Genomic DNA, 17,106 nt, shown 5'->3' with positions numbered 1-17,106 from the left:
ATTGTTAACCCACTGAGCAAGGGCAGGGACCGAACCCGCAACCTCATGGTTCCTAGTCGGATTCATTAACCACTGCGCCACGACGGGAACTCCCAAATCAGAGCTGTAGCCACAAGCCTACATCGAAGCAACACAGGATACGAGCCACCTCTGTGACCTACATCATAGCTCACGGCAATGCTGGATCCTTAATGCACTGAGCGAGGCCAGGGATTGAACCTGCATCCTCATGGATACTAGTCAGATTCGTTTCTGCTGAGCCACGAAGGGAACTCCTAGTCTTTTTTTCTATTGTGCTCACAGATCTGTGTTTCACCCTTCTGACCTCTGAAAGAAATTCATTCAATTACTAGAGCTTATTTTAATGAACTACAAATACTTAACACCATTTTGGTAACCAAGGGCTTTGTTAACCTCTCATCATGAAAAAGCATTCTTTAAGTAACTATATTGATGTGACACAGCAAAAAAGACTTAAATGATTGTTACAGGTTGAACTGTGCCCCCTCAAAGATATGTTGAAGTCCTAACCACTGGTTAGGAAGGTGACCTTATTTGGATACATGGTCCTTGCAGATATAATCAAGTTAAGGTGAGATCACTAGGACCCAATATTACTAAAATCCTCATAGAAAAAAGAGAAGGAACAGGCACACAGGGAAGATGGCCATGTGAGGATAGAGGCAGAGACTGGAGTGATGATTTATGTACAAGCCAAGAACACCAAGGATCAATGGCAACATCTGAAACTAAGAGAAAGGCATGGAACAGGTTCTCTGCAGAGCCTTTAGAGAGAGCATGGTCCTGCCAACACCTTGATTTCCGACTTCCAGCCACCAAAACTACGAGGAAATAAATTTCTGTTATTTTAAGTCACTCAGTTTGTGGTAGTTTATTATGGCAGCCCTAAGAAACTAATACAATGATGTTCAAAAAATGACAAAAATTAAGCAAGAAGATATAACCATTAGCGCTCATTGCAGTACTACCATGCTAACTCAAACACATTATGTAATTAAATAAGGGGATCTATTTAAAACTCAGAAAATGTATGTTTTTAGAATCTCATTCTATGACATCTTTGCTGATTCTTTCATTCAAAACCCTAGTAGAATGACTACTCTTTGTGCCCTCACTATATCCTCTAAATAATTTGCTGAGGACCAAGTTGTACCAGAACAAGAATGCATAATTTCTGCATTTGTGTATATTTGTAAGTTTATATATATGTATATTCTTAGAATAAAGGTCCTTTATGGCAAGGGCTCTGTCTTATCACATTTGAATTCGTGATGCATAAAGCAATGCACAACACACAGTAGTGCTTAATCACTGCTGGACAAAAGAATGAATGTTGAACCATCTATATTAGGCCACTGCTGTCACTATCTCACATCCTACCCAAAACCTCCCCTGGACTCTTGAGATCACTGTGAGTACTAAAAATTTTTAATATGCCACTGTGCCCAGGAAATGTGACTGAAATAGGAAATACATACATACCACATAAACAATTCAATTCAGTGATAAAAACCTATACTAAAATCACATTTCAAAAATATTATTCTCAGGGAGTTCCCGTCGTGGCACAGTGGTTAACGAATCTGACTAGGAACCATGAGGTTGCGGGTTCGATCTCTGCCCTTGCTCAGTGGGTTAATGATCTGGCGTTGCCATGAGCTGTGGTGTAGGTCACAGACGCGGCTTGGATCCTGCGTTGCTGTGGCTCTGGCGTAGGCTGGCGGCTACAGCTCCGATTAGACCCCTAGCCTGGGAACCTCCCATATGCCGTGGGAGCGGCCCAAGAAATGGACCAAAAAAAAAAATTATTCTCTTTGCTCATTATGTGTAGAAATATTATAAAGATTTTCTCATCAGTTGCTTTTTTCCTCCCCATATCCAGCATAGAGATCTTGTCAAACAAGCAACAATCTCCCTGACCCAATGGAGGGCAATCCCTCTTTTAATGATCTTCAAGTATTAGTTCCCTATAAGAAATTTATCTACCTAATTGTATCATAGGATAAAAAAGCTGAATTTTAAAAACAGCTTTCATACTATGATACATTTACATAAAAATTCAGCTTTTAGTCAAATTGTTCATTTATACTATGTTCTTCAAAGCACGAAGCATATTTTAACTTTAAAAGGGCAATAAAACATTTTTGAGGTTAATTACATTCAATCAAATCAAAACTTCTCTCCCTAGAATTAAGCACTAAGGCCATTCAAGTAACTGAATGGCATTAAGGAGCACTCAGCCCATAAGCTCAGTCAATAACATAAACTTATTAATACCACTGCCTACAATATATGCTTGAATCATGAAGCCTACTTTTGTAAACACCTGAGGCATACTGAGAATCAACAAAGACATTATCAATGACATGTTCTAACTTAATTTAGAAAGTCACAGTAATACATAAATTTGAGCCTGGACCTCCAATCTTTGTCAAATTATTTATAATAATTAACTCCACAGGTACAGTTCTCTCAGAATGGACCCACAGTAAGGTATTCTTTCATATTTTCTTCAACAAATTATGGGACTGTGTTCCCTAAAAGAATGTTTTGCATGAAGGATATACAGGTCTGGGGCACAAGAATTCACATAAGATCATTAAAAAAGCTCAATATCACTAGTAACCCCTCTTCCACTTTACTGAAACAACAACCTCAAGAGGTCTCAAACAGGAGTTCCCATTGTGGCTCAGTGGTAATGAATCTGACTACTATCCATGAGGATGCGGCCTCGCTCAGTGGGTTAAGGATTTGGCATTGCCACAAGGTATGGTGTAGGTCTTGGCTCAGATCCCATTGACCTCTAGCCCAGGAACTTCTTATGCCATGAGTGTGGCCATAAAAAAAAAAAGTCTAAAACACCACCTTTTATTTTTTAGGGGTGCACCTGCAACAGGCTAGGGGTTGAATTGGAGCTGAAGCTGCAATCTACACCACAGCTCACAGCAATGCCAGATCCTTAACCCACTGAGCAAGGCCAGGGATCAAACCCCCATCCTCATGCTTACCAGCTGAACTGGTTATCACTGAGCCAAAACAGGAACTCCAAGAAATAAACAACTTAAAAGATGCCATTTTTATCCTGTTTGGCAGAGACTGCCATCACTATCAACAATAACAATTCAATGGTGGAGAAAGTATGGGACAAAAGGCACTCTTGTTGGTAGAACTAAAAATTGGTTCACCTTTTTTAGACAGTCATCTGGCAATATGTTCTAAAAGTCTTAAATACACAATTACCTTCTGAAACAGCCATTCCAGTTCTTACATTAACTCTAAGGAAATGATCAGGGATGTTTATAAGGATATTCAATACAGTGCTATTTACAAAAAAAACAAAAACCTCAATTCCAACAAAAAAGGACTACATTTTGGTAATGCGGATACTAGGCAACCTTTTAAAAACTCAGGTTGTAGATGAACACTAAAGGACACAGATATGTGTCCATGATGTTGTATTATGTGGAAAAATGCTGGTTATAAAACAATATTGTTCAATATAATCCCAATTATATAAAAAAAAAATACAGGAGTTCCCATTGTGGCACAATAGGATCGGCAGCATCTTGGGAGCACTGGGACACAGGTTCAGTCCCCAGCCTGGAACAGTGGTGAAGTATCCAGCATTGCCAAAATTGCAGTGTAGGTCATGACTGTGGCTCAGATCTGATCCCTGGCTAGTAGTGATCTCCACATGCCACAGGGCAGTCAAAAAAAAAAAAAAAAAAAAAAAAAAAAAGAAAAAAGAAAGAAAGAAACTACAGATATATAAAGAATCAGGCTAGGAGTTCCCATCGTGGCTCAGTGGTAACAAACCCAACTAGTATCCATGAGGACCCAGGTTTGATCCTGGCCTCACTCAGTGGATTAAGGAACTGGCATTTCGGTAAACTGTGGTGTAGGTCACAGACGCGACTCATATCAGGTGTTGCTGTGGCTGTGGTGTAGACCAGCAGCTGCAGCTCTGATTTGACCCCTAGCCTGGGAACTTTCATATGCCTCAGGTACGGCCCTAAAAAGAAAAAAAGAAAAAACAGAAACAAACAAAAAAGAAAAAAGCAGTTGGACTGTTGATTAGTCAAGATCCCTTATACGATCCCGCTCAGCAGACTGGTGTCTGTTATTTGACTATTTACCATGTGACAGTGCTTTCTTCATCTGTGAATACACTGGCCCAGTAAGCTACTAATAGTGAGGACTGCTACTGCAAAGTTTTGGCTCTTCCTTCACAGAAGATAATTTCTATAACCTATAACATGGAGAGAAAAAGATATATTCTTAATCCTTATCTTTTTGCCTATCCTGAGAGTTTTTGCCTATTTAAAAAAAAAAGGACATATGTCAACTCCCAAAGGTAAAAAAAATAAAAGCAGGACCAGGTCATGTCCACAGTAGTTGATCATGAACAAATGTCCTTTAGACCACAGCCTGGGTGTCAGTAAATCAATAGCAGAGAGGGCAGAGAAAAACACAGGTAATAATACCTGACTGCTACTTATGGTTAACTTGAAGTTGAAAATAAAAGACTTGGGAGTCCCATTGTGGCTCAGTATCTATGATACTGAATATACTAGTTACTGACTAGTATCCATGAGGATGTGGGTTCAATCCCTGGGCTCCCTCAGTGGGTTAAGGATCCGGTGTTGCCATGAGCTGTGGTGTAGGTAGCAGACGAGGGCCTGGATCCCACGTTGCTGCTACAGCTCCAATTCGACCCCTACTGTGGGAAGTTCCACATGCTGCAGGTGAGGCCCTAAAAAGACCAAAAAAAAAAAATTTTTTTTAGAAAAATTTTTTGAGTGATGTCTATTGCTGGAGTTCTAAACTTTTTCACTCATTGCTTTCAAAAGTAATAATTTGAGGCCTGGTAAGAAAGGAATCGCCCCTGATCTTTGGCCAAAAATTTCCCTAAAATAATTTTTACAAAAGAGCAGCTCAGGGAGTTCCCGTCGTGGCGCGCAGTGGTTAACGAATCCGACTAGGAACGATGAGGTTGTGGGTTTGATCCCTGACCTTGCTCAGTGGGTTAAGGATCCAGCGTTGCTATGAGCTGTGGTGTAGGTTGCAGACGAGGCTTGGATCTGGCACTGCTGTAGCTCTGATTAGACCCCTAGCCTGGGAACCTCCATATGCTGTGGGAGCAGCCCTAGAAAAGGCAAAAAGACAAAAAAAAAAAAAAAAAAAAAATGGGGGGGCAGCTCAGAACCCCGGTACACTGAAAAGTAAAATCATTGTATACTGTAGACATTCACAAGCAAATCTTGTTCAGGCAAAAAGACAAAAAAATAAAATTAAATTAAAAAATAAAAATGACATAAAGAAAAGGGAATTTTGCTACAAGTGGCTACAAGCCAAATTAAAGGAGTACAACACACTTAATGAATGCTCATGTGTTCAAAACATCTAGAAGCTTTCATTTCCCTCCATTCCATCATTTTAGCTACATGTATTTTCTTTCTTTCTTTCTCTCTCTCTCTTTTTTTTTTTTCTTTTTGCTTTTTAGGGTCGAACCCTCAGCATATGGAGGTTCCCAGGCTAGATAGAAGTCGAATAGGAGCTGTAGCTGCTAGCCATAGCCACAGCCATGTCAGATCTGAGCCGTGTGTACAACCTACACCACAGCTAAAGGCAACACTGGATCCTTAACCCACTGATCAAGGCCAGGGATTGAACCTGTGTCCTCACGGATGCTAGTCAGGTTCATTTCCACTAAGCCACAATGGGAACTCCCCTACATGTATTTTCTCTAATTTATTAAAACATGCTAAAAGTTTCTAATACTATTTGTTTTAACATAAGTTCAAATTTTAAGCATGAGCTTGTGTGAATCCACAGCCCATCCTCTTTTATATTACCTCTGATAATAACTAAAATATGTGCTTTACAATTTTTTACAATTTTTTCATATGTGGAAGCTAACAACCTACAGAACACATCATACCCCCAATTTAAAATATGGGGAAACTGTGGTTTTCTGACTGGTTGTTACTCATCAAAGATCATGTGGCCAGTAAATGACAAAAAAAGAAAATCCAGTGGTTATGACCAATATAGGTGTAAAGAAATTACTATAAAGATTACTGGCAGAAAGGGTAGAAATGCTAGGCTCTGCGCCCTTTCAAGGCTTGAAAAATTAGACGGAGCCATAGAAAGGTATGTTGAGAAGACATACATAGAAATATATGCTGAGAAGCCTGTGTTTTAAGGTCACCAAAATTATTACAGGAATAAGCATAAATGTTCAAACCACGTATAAACATTTATAACTATACTAGGGAATACACAGTGGCACCAGATTTACCCAGTTTAGGAAATCAGCCTTAATTAACTCAGTTCAATCTCTGTCCCCAAGTTCAACCAATTCCAGTCTACACAGGTAAACCTCACTTCACCATGACAATACATTACAGAAGCAGATCATGATATTGAATCACATGTATCCACAACAGAGACTGGGTACTAATCACACCAAATCAAACCCAAAATGGATCAAATAGCAGAGCTACAATTATACCATAATTAAAAATAATAAAAGTCTATGTCAAGTCCTACAGAATGGACATAAATATGCTTTTATCACACAAAGGACAAGCTATTACTAAGTATAACACAAAGCAGATAAAACATGTAACTCTTAAAGTTTGACCTCAAATTCTTATGGTAGATACATTTCATTTCAAAGATGTAATACTCCGATGAGACAGGGTGGGGGGGGTGCACTGAGGGTTTAGGATGGAAATGCTGTAAAATTTGGTTGTGATGACTGCTGCACACCTATAAATGTAATAAAAAAAAATAAAAATAAAGAACTTCAGGAAGGATTGGATTGACATGACATGACCCAAGGCTTTTTCTGAATATAAAATATTAAGATGATAAATAATGGGGAATTACTTAGGAAAACAAAACCAATGTTAAACACTTTAATATCTACCTGTATACCTATGATGCTACCTATTCAATAAAAGAGTATCTTCAGCCACTTAAAAAAAAGATGTAATATTCCAATTGCTCTTTTCATGTTTTGAATTAAATGGAATATATTTAAAAAGTTATGAAAAAGAAAAAAAGAAATATGGAGGCAATGAGGTTGAGTGATTTGCTCATAATTACACAGTTTACCTGAAACAAAGCCAACACAAGAACCCTGGCTTCCAATCAAGGGCTCTTTCCACCAAACCTCATGACCTCTTAAGAATAGCTTTTGTTCAGTTCAACTTATTTTACCACTACTGTTTTTATCTCCTCAAATCTGCTCACACAATGACCTTAAACAGTGTTACAGATTACACTGTAATACTATTACCAGATCAGACCACAGAGACAAAGCTTTAGAACTGACAGCTCATGATAATCTCCCGTCCTCAAAAGAACAAGGGCATCTATTTTGCCATACTCATCTTTGGAATTCTAGCACATAGTGTAATACCTGGCATACATAGTAAGTGCTCAATAAATTAAAAAAAAAATCATAGATTTTTTTCCCCCTGTTAGCACCAACTACCAGACCAAAAAAAAAAAAAAAAAACCCAAAACAGTGAAATATAAATTATTTCATATTTGGGGTCTCTAAGCATTTATTAACTTTTTTTTTGTCTTTTTGTCCTTTTAGGGCTGCACCTGAGGCATATGGAGGTTCCCAGGCTAGGGGTCTAATTGGAGCTGTAGCTGCTGGCCTATACCACAGCTCAAGGCAACGCTGGATCCTTAACCCACTGAGCAAGGTCAGGGATCAACCTCATGGTTCCTAGTCGGATTCATTAACCACTGAGCCACGATGGGAACTCCAGCATTTATTAATTAAATAAAAGACTTCTTAAGTGAAGGCTTACAACCAAATATAAGGGGAATATTTACATTACTAAAATATTTCAAGCATTATACAAACTGATACATTAATTGCAATAATACTTATCTACTGAAATGGGCTGGACTAATCTTTAGTCAGATTACTTCATCCCCCTAGATGAATGCACTAGAAAGTGATAAAACTGCAGATGTAGTACAAGGAGCCCTGGACTAGGACCTACACTAATCCAAGCTCTGTTAATAATCAAATATATAACCTTGGGCAACTTCCTTTTTCATCTTTATGTCTTAACCTTTCATAAAAACAAAAGAGCTGAACAATTAATTACCAGGGACCTTTCCAGTCTTAAATTTTTTATTGAGTTTTATCCACAAAGATTCCACATTCAGAATTTTTTCATTGTGTCAAATTTGATACCCTGAATGTTATAATTTGCTACATTATTCAATAATCAAAAGCTTAGCACATCTCCTAAAAATATATAAAAACTAATAACATATATTATTGTTACCTTCTTACATTAGGATCAATAGAAGAAAACCAAAGATGAAATGTTAGCATCCAATAATCTGGCCTGCTTTGCCAGTTGGGCTGAAATGAACCAATCTGGATTTTACAGTACAAACCACTGATACCTAAATACATATAGGTATATAAACATATATACACACACCACTGGTACTTGTTCATACTGATACACACGTGTGTGTGAACTTTAAAACTTGTTTTTAGTTATAAAATCAATAGTTGTTTATGGTAAAAAATTCAAACGATACATTTGGTCACATGTGAAGTGCAAGTAAAAAGCCTCCCACCCCCTCCACCCTCCATAAGTAACCACTGATGACATTTTTTTTTGTGCACCATTCAAGAAATTATCTGAGCATATACAAGTAGGCCTGTCTATGTATACATTTTTTTAACCTAAATCTTTGCCATTCCTTGAACGACGGGGAAAAATACCTCAAGCACTGGCTTCATAAACATGTTAAATACGTTGAAAGTAGGCAGCACAGTTGTATGGCACAAAGTGGTACATACTTCCAAAATGTGCACCGAATACGTTTTAATTTTCTTGCTTGGAGGCTATGTGGAGCAGCTGAGCAGAAAGAGCAGTGAGCCAGGAGCCAGACAACCTGGGTTCTAATCTAAGTAATGGAGTAGCCTCAGGCAAGCCATGAAATCTTCTTGTGCCTTAGTTTCTGCTTTTGTAAAATACCGCGGTTGAACTAAGATCCCTTTCAACTCTAAAATGTTATAATTCTAAGATGGCCGTCTGTAACAGTGTTCTCTTGAACTGGATATAACAAATGTTAAGTTAAAAAAGACAAGAAACAAACACTATAGCAACCTCCAATCTTAGAGCAAATATCTGTGTGTCATTAACTACAAAAGTAGTACATTTGTGACATAAATAGTGATGTAATTACATTTTAAAACAAAGTAGTAGATTATTAAAATCTGATAGGTCTTTACAAAGCTTTGATTGACGTTTTTCTTTTTCTGAAGGGTTAGTGGGCTGTCGTTTAGTTTCAGCAATAACCCCTCCTCCCGAAACGAAAAGAATTAAGTGTATTACGGAGTTAAAATAATGAAACTGAAAGTTAGACCGAATTTTGTTTTACTCACAGAATATGCTGGGGAGGTGACGAGGGTAGCAAAGGTTGGAAAGAATTACTAGCTAATTTCCTCTTCCGGAAGGTCCTTGGCTCCTATTCTTTCTGTTTCACACACTCTCGCCAGACACACCCCACCCAGCTCCATACCTGCCGCAGGCATTAGATTGGGGGGGGGGTGTCCCTTGGATCATTAAGAGAAAAAAGTTCTTTGACTCGATTTACCTTAGAGGTCATGGGTTTAAGGAGGCAGCCTGGCGGCCCGATGCCACCCACGCCTTTCTTCGGCAGTCCAGGGAACCTGGGCACTGAGTCCCGGGCGGGCCACCCGCGCCGGGCAGGGGCTGCCTTTCCGCCCTTCCCCGCAGCGCGGGGCCCGAGGGGAGGGAGGGGAAGGAGGAGAGGGAGGGGAGAAGAAGGAGGGGAGGGAGGGAGGGGAGGGAAAAGAAGGAAAGGGGAGGGAGGAGGAAGCCCGTTCGGGCAGTACCCACCGCGCCTTGAGAGCCGGCCTGGATCGCCCGGGGCGCACCGCGCAGTGCTGAGGGGAGGGTCCTGGAGGAGGGGCGGCCCAAGCCCCAATCTGGAAATGCCAACTCCTCCCGGAGGCCAGGCCCCGGCTAGAAGGAAACGGAAGTCTCTTAGTCTCCCCAGCTCGCACGTAGCAGCCCGCCTATCCCCGGGAGGAACCCCGAGTCGGGGAATCCAAAGTGCGTTCACGTCAGGGCCTCAAAGAGACACAGCACACGGCACTGCCCATCCGCCCCCGGCGCCCGCCCGCGCAGTCTCCTGGCCTCTGCCCCCGCCCAGCAAAGCCCCTCCTCCTTCCCCTTCCGCCATTTTCGAATTTACCCCTCCTGCCCAGGCCTCCCTCGATTAGCCCTGAGCTCGTCCACGAAGCCGCTGAAGGCCTGCCATTTTTTTCGGCCGGAAGGGGGCGACCCAGAGGAACGCGGCCCTATTACCCTCCCCCCACCCCACAAGCTGGATACTAGGACCTGAAAGAGCGAGCGCATGCGCAATGGGCACCTCAAGTCCCGCCCCCAGGTCAAGCATTTCCTCTTGTGCCTCAAGGTGTTTTTTCCCGCGGTTTTTACCTGATGAGCTCTAGGGTGGAGGAGTGGGGGAAGTGAGTTAAAAGAATGAAAAGATAAAGAGAGCGAACATGTTGAGTTCTTACTGTAGACCAATCACTGTGGTCGGCATGAGACCTGTTCTTTGTTGTAATTTTGACAACCCTCTAAGGTAGGCACTCTCATGTAACACCACTTTAACGGGAAAATTGAGGCCCAGAGAGGGGCTAACTGCCCCATAGCACGCAGCTAATAAACGAGGGAACTGAGGAATTCCCATTGTGGCTCAGCGAGTTAAGAACCTGACCAGTATCCATGAAGATGCGGGTTGGATCCCTGGCCTCACTCGGTAGGTTAAGGAACCAGCATTGCTGTGGTGTAGGTCGCAGACCCGGCTGTGGTCTGGCGTTGCTGTGGCTGTGGTGTAGGCTGGCAGCTGCTCCAATTAGACCCCTAGCCTGGGAACTGCCATATGCCTCAGGTATGGCCCTAAAAACAGCAAAATAATAATAATAATAAAAACCAAGGGAACTGAGATTAGGATATGATCTGTGTCCAAGGAGGGAAGGTGAAAGGAAAAAGAAAGGGAGCCAGTGGGAGCGGGAAGAGGATTGGAATATGAAGGGAAAATGTATAGGGAAGAAAGAAAGCAGAAGGAAGGGAAACAAAGCAATTCTGTGTACATAAAATTCTGATCATATCCTGGATTTATTTCAAATATGTTGTGGAAACCCACAGATGAATCAGACTGACAGGTGAATTGTGTTTCAACAACGTGGACTCCCTTACAGGCTATTGTAGTGAGTTGAGAGATTCCGAATGAGAATGTCTAATGTTGAGGGGAAGATCATAAGTATCCCTTGCATCCTCAAATGATGCTACCCTCATGAAAAGGGACCTTGGAGAGGGAAGAGGAAAGACTTCTTGGTTTTTAGGCTTTTGCTAAGATTTTTATCCCCTCTAATCCTCTGGGAATCTCACATTGACTTAGTGCAATAAGTAATTGCAAGCGATATTTATTTCATTTAATTCTCGCAGCAATCTTACGAAATATCTAACTAGCATTTTCCCCATTTTACAGGAGACACTGAGATTTAAAGATGTTCAGTGGCTTGCCCAAAGTCATGCTGCTATTGTGTGTGAGAGATGGAACAGTGATTCAAACTTAAATCTGATTACAGGTGGGTCTGACCATTATGACCTAGTCTTAACTGACCCCTCCATCCCTAGACAGATCCCTTATAATACAGCCAGCAGAAGACCATCTGAGTTAAAAATTGTTCAATACTGCTACCAAGATAATGTGAAAATGTGCCTCATGTGCCCTCTGCCCTTGGACACCCTACCTATCTTCTAACAAATGGAACCACTCACTGTGCCCCTGCCCATTCCCAGCCTTCTCACTTTCCAATAATTTGCTCAAACTGCCCCCTCTGCCTAGGTGAAAAGACTGCCCCCACTCAAAGCCTTCTTTGATTCCGTTAGCTGAAGCTCATCTCTTCCTCCTTCTCTGAACTCTATTGGCACTTGAATTTTTGTTTTTGGTTTTATTAGCACCTTTTAAAAATTGTGATTAAATGTATACAATGTAGAATTTAACATTTTAACCATTTTGAAGTGTACAGTTTGGAGTTCCCCTCGTGGCTCAGTGGAATCGAACCTGAATAGCATACAATGAGGACTCAGGTTCGACCCCTGACCTCACTCAGTGGGTTAAGGATCCGGCATTGCCATGAGCTGTGTGGTGTAGGTCGCAGACAAGGCTCAGATCCCGCGTTGCTGTGTCTGTGGTGTAGGCCGGCAGCTATAGCTCCAATTCAACCCCTAGCCTGGGAACTTCCATATGCCGCAGGTGCAGCCCTAAAAGGACCAAAAAAAAAGAATCCAAGTGCAGCATTGTAGGTATGGGTTCAATCCTGGCATTTTAACCATTTTAAAGTGTACAGTTTGGAGTTCCCGTCATGGTTCATCGGTAACGAACCCGACTAATATCCATGAAGATGCAGGTTCAATCCCTGGCCTCACTCAATGGGCTAAAGATCTGGCATTGCCGTGAGCTGTGGTGTAGATCACAGACATGGCTAGGATCCGGAGTTGCTGTGGCTGTGGCGTAGGCTGGCAGCTACAGCTCTGATTGGACCCCTAGCTTGGGAACTTCCATATGCTGCAGGTCCAGCCCTAAAAACATAAAAAAAAATAAATTGTACAGTTCAGTGGCATTAAGTACATTCACATGGACAGCTTTCTACCATATAGTATGCTTTACCTCTCCTATGTTGTATGTTCGCTTACGGCAAGATCTATGTGTAACTCATTTTAAAAAATTTCTCCTAAATTCTTAGAGTCGTCTTCAATTCCTGTCTCCTATGCCACATCCAGTCTACCAGTGAATTCTGCCATTTCAATTTTCTTTTTTATTCTTTTGTCTTTTGTCTTTCCTAGGGCTGCAACTGTGGCATATGGAGATTCCCAGGCTAGGGGTTGAACCTGCAACCTCATGGTTACTAGTCTGGTTTGTTAACTACTGAGCCACGATGGGAACTCCTCAATTTTCAAAATACATCCAGAGGTATCACCAATACTCATCAATACTACTATGGCGCTAGTCTATCTCTCCCTTGGAATAGAAAAGCCTCCTCACTGGTCTCCCAGATTATGTCCTTGCCTCTCTCCAGTCTTTTCACAGAGCAGCCAGAGTTACCCTGGTAAGTCAGATTATTGTCATTTCTCTGCTCAAATTCCTCTAGTGGTTCCCCATTTTACTCAAAAGCCACAGATTTTTAATGGCCTACAAGGCTGTGGTAGCCAACCACCTTTACCTCTTGCTTTTCACGACCTTGGGTGCTTCTCTTCTACAATAAACCAGGGCTGATCTGGGTAACCAACAATACAGTGGAAGTGACGGCATGTCATAAAGGCTAAGTCATAAAAGGCCTTGTGGTTTCTGCCTTGCTGTCTCATGGATTGCTTGCTTTGGGGGAAGCCAGCTGTCATGTCATGAGCATACTCAGACAGCATTTGGAGAGGCCACATGGTGAAAGACTGAGTCCTCCCCTTCTTGTCACCCCCCCCCCAAAAAAAACAAGTACCAATTTTCCAACCACCTGCATGAGCTACTTTGGAGGAGGATGCATCAGGACAAGACTTCAGAGGCAGAACCTCCCCACCAAGCCACTCTTGAATTTCTGTGTATTGTTTTAAAAAGCTAAAATTCAGGGCAATTTGTTACCAGGCAGTACATAACAGATACAAAGGCCCTTCACGATCAGGCTCCTTTTTACTTCCATGTCCTCATATCCTATTGCTCTATTCCCTTGTCCCTTTAGCTTCCTGCCTTAGGGTCTTTGCATTGCTCTTTATTCTTCCTGGAACACTTCCCCCAGATATCTCCATGGCTCTCTTTCACTCCCTTCAGTCTTTGCTTAGTTGTCACTTTCTTAGTAAGGCCTATTATAACTATCACATTTAAAAAAAACTAAAAATAGAACTACCATATAACCCAGCAATTCCACTCCCGAGGATATATCCAGAAAAAACAAAAACGCTAATTCAAAAAGATATATGCACTCCAGTGTTGATAGCAGCACCATTATACACACACACACACACACACACACACACACACACACACGCACACACATATTTATTTATTTAGGGCTGCACCTGTGGCACATGGGAGTTCCCAGGCTAGGGGTTCAATTAAAGCTGCAGCTGCTGGCCTACATCCCAGAGCAACATGGGATCCAAGCTGCATCTGTGACCAACAACACAGCTCATGGCAATGCTGGATCCTTAACCCACTGAGTGGGGCCAGGGATAGAACCTGCATCCTCATGGATACTAGTTGGGTTCATTACAGCTGAGCCACAATAGGAACTCTGCAGCATTATTTATAATAGCTAAGACATGGAAACAACCCAGGTGCCCAACAGATGAATGAATGAAGATGTGGTATATATACAATGAAATATTACTCAGCCATAAAAATGAATGAAATATTGCCATTTGCAACAACATAGGTGGACCTAGGAAATATTATGCTCAATGAAATAAATCAGACAAAGACAAATACTGTAAGATGTCACTTATATGTAACGTCTGAAAAATAATACAAATGAATCTATATACAAAAGGAAACAGACTCAAAACCTTATGGTTACCAAAGCAGAGAGGGGCAAATTAGGAGTATGGAATTAACAGATACAAACTGTTGTATAAAATAGACAATTAACAAGGATTTACTGTATAGCACAGGGAACTTGACCCAATATCTTGTAATAACCCATAATGCAATATAATCTGTAAAAAAAAAAAAAAACCCAAAACAATGAATCACTATGCTGTACACTTGAAACTAACACTATATTGTAAATCAACTATACTTTAATAAATTACAACTTCTCCTAGCACTCCTCATCTCCCTTCCCTGCTCTACATTTTCTTTTTATTTTTCTTTTTTTGTCTTTCTAGGGCCTATTTTTCATTTTTTAAAGTTGCATTAAAGTATAGTTGACTAGGAGTTCCCTTGTGGCGCAGTGGTTAACGAATCCGACTAGGAACCATGAGGTTGCGGGTTCGGTCCCTGGCCTTGCTCAGTGGGCTAAGGATCCAGCACTGCAGTGAGCTGTGGTGTAGGTCCCAGACACGGCTCAGATCCTGTGTTGCTATGGCTCTGACGTGGGTCAGCAGCTACAGCTCCGATTCGACCCCTAGCCTGGGAACCTCCATATGTCACGAGTGTAGCCCTAGAAAAGGCAAAAAGACAAAAAAATAAAAAATAAATAAAGTATAGTTGACTTACAATGTTGGGTAACTTTTTCTTTGTTCAATGGTATCTATCACATTCTTACATGCTATATGGTTATATTATTTTTTATGTTTATTGCATGTCTCCTCCCTCCCACCCCTGCTAGACTATAGGCTCTAAGAGGACAGGGATCTTTGTTTTGTTCACTGATATAGTTCAAGTGTTTATTATTTATTTATTTATTTTGTCTTTTTAGGATATGGAGGTTCCCAGGCTAGGGGGCAAATTGGAGCTATAACTACTGGCCTACACCACAGCCACAGCAATGCAGGATCCGAGCTGTGTCTGTGACCTACATCATAGCTCATGGCAACACCAAATCCTTAACCCACTGAGCGAGGCCAGGGATCGAACCTGCATCCTCATGGATACTAATCAGATTCGTTTCCACTGAGTCATGATGGGAAATACATAGTTCAAGTGCTTAGAATAGTGTCTGGCACAGTGTAGGTACTCAGGATATATTTGTTGAATGAGTGAACAAAAATTTCATTAACATGCCAGACCCTTGGTAAATACTTGTTGGGTGAATTGTCGGTTGGGAGATGGGAACAGCAAAGGCAGATAGATCTATCTGGGGTGTTGTGTCTAGGTTTTATATTTAGGAACACACAGAGGTACAAAGTTAGAAAAACAATCTGAGGAGCTATTTCTCTAACCTGTCCAAGGATTTTTTTTTTTTTGTAATTGTTTTTCATTGAGGAGAAGGAAAATTTTGTGAGTGAAAGAAAGAACAAAGATATATTAGTCTGAACCATATGAAATTGCCAATGTTCCACCATTGCCAAATGTCCCAAACAGCCATTTAATATGGTTCAGCCTAATAGGAGAATGGAAATTGATGGCATTAAAGACTCAGATGAACTGAGAAAGAAAGGGGATCAAGCATGACTAGAGGCATTAGCCTTGAACAGGAAAAAGGACACATACTCAGAGGCTCAAGGGCGTGAGATATAGACAAGCAGAGAGGAATGTTGAGTGTGATCACCACACCTCAACAGTAGCTGGCTCCTATGGAAAGCACAATATGTGGTTATATGCTGAGAGAAACAGCAAAAGTTTAGCACTAGAACAAATTTTGCAAAAGCATTTATAAGTGAAAGACCAAATAAATTAGATACAGAAGAGAGTTGCTTTGAGTGAAGGGAGGTGGGGTGAGCCCTGACTTCCAGGCCCTGCCCTTGGAGCCAGCAGTTTTATGTACCTCTTCTGACAGGAAGGGGTATGAACTGCATAGAATTACTCTTGACTCATCCTCAGACAGCAGCTTTTGTGAAGGTCATTCATGTTGATCAGCATCTATTGGCAGCACCTGCCCCTCAAGCCTTCTGACTTTTGCTCTGTTGTCTTGATCACTAACCTCTCATTCTCTCCTTGCTTCCAGAAGGACTGCAACTGTAATTTCCTCTCTTTGAGCAGTCATAAAGGTGACAGCCCTTATCTTATGCTGGCAAGAGTAGTATATCCACCTAGTCCTTCCTTTCCCTTCTCCGCCTTTTTCTTCCAGGGACCCAGTCATATGAAAGAGACTTGTTCCTTGTCTGGAGTGGGGACAGAAGAGCACACTCTTTTCTCAAGCTAATGGAACATTACACTTGGGCTTTCTATATAAGAATTGTATGTTTATACACAATCTAATCAGTCTGCAAAATTCTAAAAATCCAACAACAGTGTAAGTGTCAGGATGTTGTCACAGTGTGTCTGGAGTTGGGTGGAGGTGAAAGCTACTGGAGTTGAGATCCAGGAGAGAGGCTAGCATGGTCATCACCCAGGGTGGTTGTG

The 17,106-nt window shown here is 41.3% G+C and overlaps 1 protein-coding gene and 1 long non-coding RNA gene across 6 annotated transcripts in view; one reads left to right on the top strand and one right to left on the bottom strand.

Annotated features, from left to right (window-relative positions):
- Positions 1-10,487, bottom strand: part of XIAP (X-linked inhibitor of apoptosis) — a 40,648-nt gene extending 30,161 nt beyond the window's left edge. The window contains exons 1-2 of one of the 5 annotated variants that reach the window (XM_021079367.1): positions 10,297-10,451; positions 9,939-10,064 (exon numbers count right to left, since the gene is read on the bottom strand). Coding sequence is in view for 1 of the 5 variants with exons in the window: in XM_021079365.1 (XP_020935024.1) it covers positions 4,158-4,179 (22 nt within the window). In the remaining 4 variants the exon portion in view is untranslated. 5 annotated transcript variants of the gene reach the window in all.
- Positions 10,467-17,106, top strand: part of LOC110257848 — a 39,682-nt gene continuing 33,042 nt past the window's right edge. The window contains exons 1-2 of the long non-coding RNA XR_002340858.1: positions 10,467-10,689; positions 11,599-11,698. This is a non-coding gene — a long non-coding RNA (uncharacterized LOC110257848). The remainder of the gene's footprint in view (positions 10,690-11,598; positions 11,699-17,106) is intronic.

This window comes from Sus scrofa, chromosome X (genome assembly GCF_000003025.6).
Source record: "Sus scrofa isolate TJ Tabasco breed Duroc chromosome X, Sscrofa11.1, whole genome shotgun sequence".
NCBI classification, from domain to species: Eukaryota; Metazoa; Chordata; class Mammalia; order Artiodactyla; family Suidae; genus Sus; species Sus scrofa.
The sequence above is the reverse complement of the archived record's forward strand: the minus strand, read 5'-3'. Positions and strand labels throughout refer to the sequence as shown.